We start from the raw sequence: 7,862 nt of genomic DNA on the forward strand, positions 1-7,862 counted from the left end.
ATCACCACAGACCTCTACTACTCATTTACATAACGTTCTATACTTAAAGAGGCGCGGGTTGTGAACTCCTCACTTTCGCCAGTTGGTTCTCGCCATGCCTGAGCCAGCCAAGTCCGCTCCTGCCCCGAAGAAGGGCTCCAAGAAGGCGGTGACCAAGGCGCAGAAGAAGGACGGCAAGAAGCGCAAGCGCAGCCGCAAGGAGAGCTACTCGGTGTACGTGTACAAGGTGCTCAAGCAGGTGCACCCCGACACCGGCATCTCGTCCAAGGCCATGGGCATCATGAACTCGTTCGTGAACGACATCTTCGAGCGCATCGCGGGCGAGGCCTCGCGCCTGGCGCACTACAACAAGCGCTCGACCATCACGTCCCGGGAGATCCAGACGGCCGTGCGCCTGCTGCTGCCCGGGGAGCTGGCCAAGCACGCCGTGTCCGAGGGCACCAAGGCGGTCACCAAGTATACCAGCTCCAAGTGAATTGGTCCTGAGGCTGCGTTGACTAACCCAAAGGCTCTTTTCAGAGCCAACCACGGTTTCCAAAAAGACTGATGCACTTCGATACTTCTGGAGTAGCAGGCCAGAGGTGCTTTTCATCCGAAGCATTTAATTGAAAAGGCACATCAAGTGTGATTTTTCTGCTTTTCGAACTCTTACGTTGATATTCAAAGTGTTCATTTCGCTTAACATCAGGGTGGATTTAAACTAGTAATTGCCTGGTTTTGTTGAGTGTTTTGTTTTGTTTTGTTTTTAGAGGGGGCAGCCATTTAACCCAGGGAACTCCACCACAGAGCCACATCTCCAGCTCTTTTTTTGAGACGATGTCTTTGCTGGGCTGCTTTGTGCCTTGCTAAATTGCTGAGTCTGGCTTTGAACTCGCCATCTTCCTTTTTCCTCAGAGCCTATGAGATCACGTTGTGTGCCACTGTACCAGATGGGCAATTTCTGATGCCTAGCAGGCCTTTGTACACCAGTGCCTTCAGGCCTCTCAGGAAGAGGTTCAATGGATCTCAGGTACATTGGACAAGGAAATTTTGTGGGTCCTTCCTGTTTTCTTTTGTAAAATAAGTGCTGGAAATGTGCCGTTTTTACTTTTTCTCAGCCTAATTTGACAAAAAGACTAAAGGGTGTTGGGATGGGACTGAAGAAAAAAGAAGTTAGGGCTTAAGTCTAGCATGGCTTCTCTCCCTAGCAAGGGTTGGATCCTCACTCCCTAGTCAGATGCTGAGCTGGCCTTTTTTTAAAAGCAGTGATACTGTACATTTGTCCTAGGTGGACCAGGGTTCTCTGCCCCTCTCCCTACCTCCACACCTTCTGTATGAAGTCCCTCTTGTCCCTAATACAGCTTGATCCTGCTACAGGTGCTCCCCTTGTTTTCACATGGTCACATTTTTTCTTCCTTATGAAACTGAATTTGCATGCACACCCCACATGAAATCCGGAATGGCTTCTTCACACCCACTGGAGGCTAGGGGTGGGCTGGGACCCCAGCCTGACAGGCACAGGGGGAGCACAGTGAAGGTTGCTCACTGAAGCCTGTCTAACAGGTTGAATCCACATTATGTCAGTTTCCTGCTCTATCAGTTCCCTGCCTCCTCTCTTTAGATGTCCTAATTTTCAGATTTTGGAGATAGAACCTTTGAAACAATTGTCTCCTAGCTTCCCTCTGTAACAGGGCAGGGACCTTCCCTGAAACTGAGACAGCATGAAGACACTCCCCACTTCATCCCATGCTTGAAATCAGACCCCCCATATATACACCCTTCACCCCATGTCACTCAGAACAGGCATGAGTTTCTTAGAAGGAATATGAAAGGGAAATGGGGACCCGCTCAAGGGAGAGAGTGGGTCCTCTCACAAGGGCAGCCTTTCCAGCTTTACAATTTCATTGTGGTTCTCAGGGATTTCTAGAGTCCCACCCAGGTCCATCTCTTGGTTTTTGACTGACAGTCTGATGACATCAGACTTTCAAGTCCCCACTGCCAAGAAAACTCAAAGTCACTTTGGCCTATGCTGACCTGTTCTATTTGGACCCTGTTCTTGCAGATTTTACGGTTAGGGGGAATTATCTTTTTCTCCCTGAGTTCTGAGATCTGGTCTGTATAAGGGTCACGAAAGTCCCCCCACACACACACACATATACAGGCCTGCATTTTCCTGCAGATAACACGTGATTGGCCAAGGAATGTGATATATCCTGTCCATTTAAGTCAGGCAAGGCTGTAGGTAAATTTCTTTTAAAAAATGAAAGCCTGTAGGGGTGAGCACAGTGGGCCCAGTTCATAGAATTATTTCCTTAACCTCATGTGCCCCCCCATTATTTCAAAATAGGCTTTGAATAAAAATTATTTTCCTACCAATTTGACTGAGAATATTTCAAAAGCAAACAACACTATAACCCAACCTCTTTCTTCTGGTGTATATTAGAGTCCTCTGATAACAACTACAAGAGTTCAGAGAAGGTCAAGATTTATATGTTGTCTTATTTGTGAAAGCTAGGGAGGAAAAGGAAGAGAAAGGTGGTGATGATGGGGGAAAATTTCATGAAACTCAAAAGGAGATAACAGAGTAGAGGAAAGGGACCAATGGGTGGGAGGAGTGGAGGGAAAGGAGAAATACTGTTATATTGTGTGCATGTACAAATATGTAACAATGAATCCCACCATTATGTACAGCTATAATGCACCAATTAAAAAATGAAAATTGCAAAAGTTAGAATGTAAGTCAGTTTCTTTTCTCAATCAGCTACACATTTCATTCCTCTGTTTTGCTCTCAGGTTGGTTTTGTTGTTGTTTTTAATAAGGGTAACTTTCTAAACAAAACAAGCTTTTTGCAATATGTACGAGGGATAGAAAAGAGACGTTTTTCTTATCCAAGAGAGAAATGCAATCTCCCAATATTTAGGTTGACAGAGTCCTATCACCCCTTTCCAGGAATCAGTGGAAATATAAGTTCCAATCATTCCACAGACCATCGGATATTAAGATCTTAAAACCCAAACACCTTTATTGCTTTTCTAGATATAATTAAATCTTTTCCATTAAAAGGCAGGAGACCTTAAATGGACCCACAGGAGTAAAATGCACAAAATTTGTGCTTTTTGAGCTCATGAAGCAAAGGGCCAAGAGTTAAGCCCTGTCTGCCAATATAGTGCCCATTCTCCTGGGCCTCCAGGTGGCTGCACACACCTGCAGACCTTTAGAAGTTTAGTATTAGTCCATTTTGCTACTAGACTCACTAGCCTTGTTGAATTTGCAATTAGTATTGATACTGATGAAAAGAAGAAATGGATTATTGGGCTCATAAAGTTCTTTTTTTCCTGAAATATACCTTCTCTGACCACTAATCAAACCCTGTCCTGTGAGCCCACCCTAAGGTTTACCTTCTGCAAGGCCTTTCCTGTTATTGAAGCTTGGCTGCTTCCCCTTTCAGCCTTTCTGACAGCACGCCCTGCCTCTGTTGGGGGTGCGGGGGGACAGGAGGGGGGATTCCTGTATTTCCAGCTACTCTAGGCCAAATAATCTCAGAAGTGTCATTTGTTTCTAGAGTCTTCTTTGAATTAAGGTTTTGTAATACATGCTTAGCCAACATGTCTGTCCCCTTTACTATGGCTGGTCTATGGGACCTGCACTGGTTCCCAGATTTGAAATTAGGAGACTCACCCCAAAACATCAGGCCACTTCAAGAGGTCAAGATTTTAACTCCCAAACCCTTAGTTCCTACACACGTAAACTGGAGACAGGAGTAATTCATAGTCATATGACTGTTGAGGCTGACAATGCTTTTTGCATTGTGGATTATATATATATATATATATATATATATATAGTTTCTTTTCTGGTGTCTTTTCTTGTATCTTTAGTTCTACCTTCCTCTTTTCTTCTATCTCCTTCTTCTCTCTCTCTCTTTCTCTCCATCCCTATGTGTGCATGCATACATACATTTTATTTTAGAATTTTTTAATTTTCAGCATTTCTAATTTTTTAATTGCTATGTAAAAATAAAATTGTACATATTAATAGGTGTCATGTGATGTTTTGATACACATATGCACTTTGTAAGGTTTACATTGGGTTAAACATGCCTGACTCCTTCAACATTTACCATCTCTTATGGCGAAAGCTCAGAATCCTTTCTAACTTTTTGAATTATACAGTATATATTTGCTATCTATGGTAGCCCTGTTGTGCAGCACACACCAGAATTTCTTACCCTTATTTAACTGTTACTTAAGAACCACTGATGGGTCTGGGGTTGTGGCTCAGTGGTAGAGTGCTCACCTTGCACATGCGCAACCCTGGTTCCATCCTCAGCACCACATAAAAATAAATAACTGAAATAAAGATATTGTGTCCAGTTACCACTAAAAAATTTTAAAAAAAGAAGAACCACTGATCAAACTTTCCACAACTCCCTTTCCCCCACATTATATCTGGCATCTGAAAGACTTCTACATCCTTGCCACTCATATAAGAACCTCAAAGTTTAGCCCGGTGTTGAAAACCCATATAGTAGTTTTCTCGTTCAATTTTTTTTCCAGTATATATTCTTCGGGCACCTGCTATGTAACAGGAACACTTTAAGGTAGCAGAAATATAGTAGGAACTAAAAAGATTATAAGTCATGCACTCACAGAGGTTTTTTTTTTTAGTCAGAGAACATATAAACACATACATTTAAAAAGAGTTCCAGATAATATTAAATGGGAGAAAAACAAAACAGAAGAGAAAGAAGGTCAAATTTAACTGAGCAGTAATTTAGCTGAGCACATCTGTAATCCAGCTACTGAGAGGCTGAGGCAGGAGGATCACAAATTGGAAGTCAGCCTGGGCAGCTTAGCAACACCTTCCTCAAAATTTAAGCAAAAATAAGGTAGGGGCATGGGCCTTTGGAGAAGACTATTAGAGTGGAAGAAAGAATGAATAAGAGGCTCCGGGGCCTGTGGGGGTGGAGACGTGTGGGAGGAAGAATGGAGGGGACAAGGCAGAAAGGACAGGAATTCCCGGATGTGGAGCCCTCTGTGACTATAATGGCTTTGGATGGTGTCTTACTTACATTTCCAGTGCTGTTGAAAGCTGTGGGTTCTATGGCCTCTCGCCCTGATACTGGATGCCAAGGGATATTGCACAAGGCTCACTGCCTGCGTTGTCATTTTCCTTTACTTAAATACCCTGGAGGATGGAGAGAATTGCCAGGTTGTGGGGGCATCCCAATTGTCAAATCTGTCCCTAAAGATGTGGGGACCCCAGGCCTTGCATTCCCAACATTTGCATTTGGTTCCAGAATAGATCCATTTCCTACAACCCCTAAACTCTCAAATGCCTGTGGAAGGTCACAGTCTGCTTCCTGTTTTGGACAACAGGGATCATGCAAACATGGGCCTCTGACAAAGATCATCCTTGAAACACTAAAGCCACCACTTGATGCATATGTCCACTCCTGGGTTTGAAGATTTCTGCCACTTTGTAAAGTTACCTTTTTTCCACCCTTGTCTCCAGAAAATGAAATCTCTCAAACTTCCCCCCATGAAACATTAACCATGCAACTGAGCAATAGTAAACAGGACTTTTCAATTGAATATCAGTCTTAGGATCTCAGCTTTGCATTCTCCATCCAGTGGTTCCCAGCTCTAGCCATGCATCAGAATTACCAGTAAAACTTTGTTTAAAGGCTTAGCATTGGCTAGGCTCCTCCCCAGAGGTTCTGCTTCAGTGCATCAAAGGCTGTGAGGGTGAAGATGTGCATTTCTGTGCCAACTGTGGGAAGCAGTCTACAAGATGTCACCAAAGGACCCCTGAAACTGGTTCCTATGCATAACTTTCCCACACTGTGCCACAGCTGGTCACAGGAGGTGGCAGACATGATGATATGTCCCTCCTGAGATGACAAGAGATCTCTGGTTTGATGGCTTCCACTCTATCTTAGAGTACTCCCTCTAGAGGAAGGGAGCCAGCCCTTGTCAGGAGCAGCCTCGAGGAATCCTGAGGCTCCAGTCCCCTGCAGCCAGTGACTGATCAGAGATGGGAGAAGAACATCCAGTCCCCCTGCTCCCAGAACCTGACCTTCATCACTCTGGCAAGAGTCACTAAACTTGGGGTAACGTCACATAGCAATTGATAATACCTTACACCAAGCAAAGTCTCAGCAACCCTTTAAGGGCTCACCTTTGTCATGCCTTTCCCAAGAAATTTCCCAGTCACCTTCCAGAATAATATTTACCCTTCCACATTTCCACATAAATATAATAATATGTTTATATAATAATATAAACATATTATTATATTTAGCAGTTAGTGCTAAATATAATAATAATAATTTACATATTATATAACTTATATAGATATTTGCAAAGATAATATAAAGTACAGAGTTTTATTTTGCCATTTATGATTTTATAACCTTTTTTGCAAAGTCCTTGCAAAAGAGGAGGGCCTTATTCCCATCTCTTGTCTTGCAGACAATCCAGGATCACAGTCACATTGCAGTTTCCAGGTCACCCAGCTCAACCATGGAGCAGGGCATCTGTCTCCCAATGGTTTCCAGGGCCTTCCCCCTCAGGGAGCTTTGTTAATGTGGAATATCAGAATAATCTGCATTAGTACCTGTCCCATTTTTCCCTTTACTGAATTTTATTATCATCCATGTTATACTTGCCTCCCTGCACATCTGAGAGTTCTTGATTTAGTTTGCTCTAATATTCTGGTGTTCTAATATACTCTCAGAGTTCACTTCATGGCTTTGTACTTAAGAATCTTCCCTCAAGCAGTGAATAATATGGCCCTTAATTTTTTTTTTTTTTTTTTTTTTGGCATGTTGCAGAACATATTGATGGCATCATCAGCTGCCTCTCCTGGAGTGTGTGATGTCTCCTAGATACCAGGTACTATCTAATTTGCTCCCTAGCCCTGCAAGGTTGGCACTAGTAGTATCTCTGACCAGCAGGCCAAAACAGAGTGGACTAGACATGTAATAGCATATGAATGTTTCCACTGCTATATATGGCCAATGGGCTATTGTAGCAAAGTACCACAGACTGATTGAAAAAAGAAATCTATTCTCTGCTATCTTCTGGCGGCCTGGTTTCCACTAATGTCTACTTCCTTAGCTTGCAGATGGCTGTGTCAGGAAAAATAAAGTGTTGGCTTTTCTTCTACTCATGGTGTAGAGCAGCGAGTGAGGCAGACAACAAAGTGGAGTCAATCCCTGAAAACTTTGGCTACCTATTTCACTAGCCAACAGACACTTACAAACACTGAATATATGTTGATATGTTACTGGATGGTGTAGGACTGGAGTTATGGAATAATAAAAAAATGGACAGTCCATGTCTTTGTAATTTTTGGTCTTCTTAGAGTGAGGATGTTAGAAAAATGAAAATTTTGTTTTCTTTTCAAATAAGTGGAGACTCATGTGAATGTAATCACTGCAAAGAGAAAACCGTAATAATTTTCTTACATGTATTAGTTGTAGACTCATAAAATCAATCTTATACAATTGCATTTTAAAGATTCGAAGCACTGAAAGTCCTAGAATAATTTAGACCTTGACGTTTATGAAACATTTTATATTTTACTGTGCTGAGGAGTGTATTTTTAGTAATAGTAAATAAATGACTCGGATCAACCCTGATGCTTGGAACAGCTAGGAAATCATCTTATGGACACTGTAGGTGATAAAGTCTTCCTTTGCTCTCTTAAGGCTCAATAATGAACTCTAGGAAATAAATAGCAGGCAGGACAATAGGAAAACTGGTACAAATTTGTTATGTGCATCACAAGAAGGGAAAGGGGAAAAACAGATGTAGACACTTATACACTATCTTCATTAGGCACAGGGGAAGGGAAATAGGCAACTGGGGGAGTATAG

At 42.5% G+C, this 7,862-nt stretch overlaps 1 protein-coding gene across 1 annotated transcript; it reads left to right on the plus strand.

The window, feature by feature from the left end:
• The first annotated feature begins 66 nt into the window (after positions 1–66).
• On the plus strand, positions 67–522 carry LOC124097881 (histone H2B type 1-C/E/F/G/I). Its single transcript, XM_046452460.2, has one exon. The coding sequence runs from the start codon at positions 95–97 to the stop codon at positions 473–475; it is 381 nt and encodes a 126-aa protein (XP_046308416.1). The 5' UTR covers positions 67–94; the 3' UTR covers positions 476–522.
• Positions 523–7,862: the final 7,340 nt, after the last annotated feature.

Source organism: Marmota monax, unplaced genomic scaffold (genome assembly GCF_021218885.2).
Source record: "Marmota monax isolate L192 unplaced genomic scaffold, Marmota_monax_Labrador192_F-V1.1 WCK01_AAM20220418_F8-fsc00141, whole genome shotgun sequence".
Taxonomy (NCBI): Eukaryota; Metazoa; Chordata; class Mammalia; order Rodentia; family Sciuridae; genus Marmota; species Marmota monax.

What these genes read in the sequence shown, in the direction of transcription:
- LOC124097881 (XM_046452460.2), top strand. Translation starts at nt 95, where the DNA reads ATGCCTGAGCCAGCCAAGTCCGCTCCTGCCCCGAAGAAGGGCTCCAAG.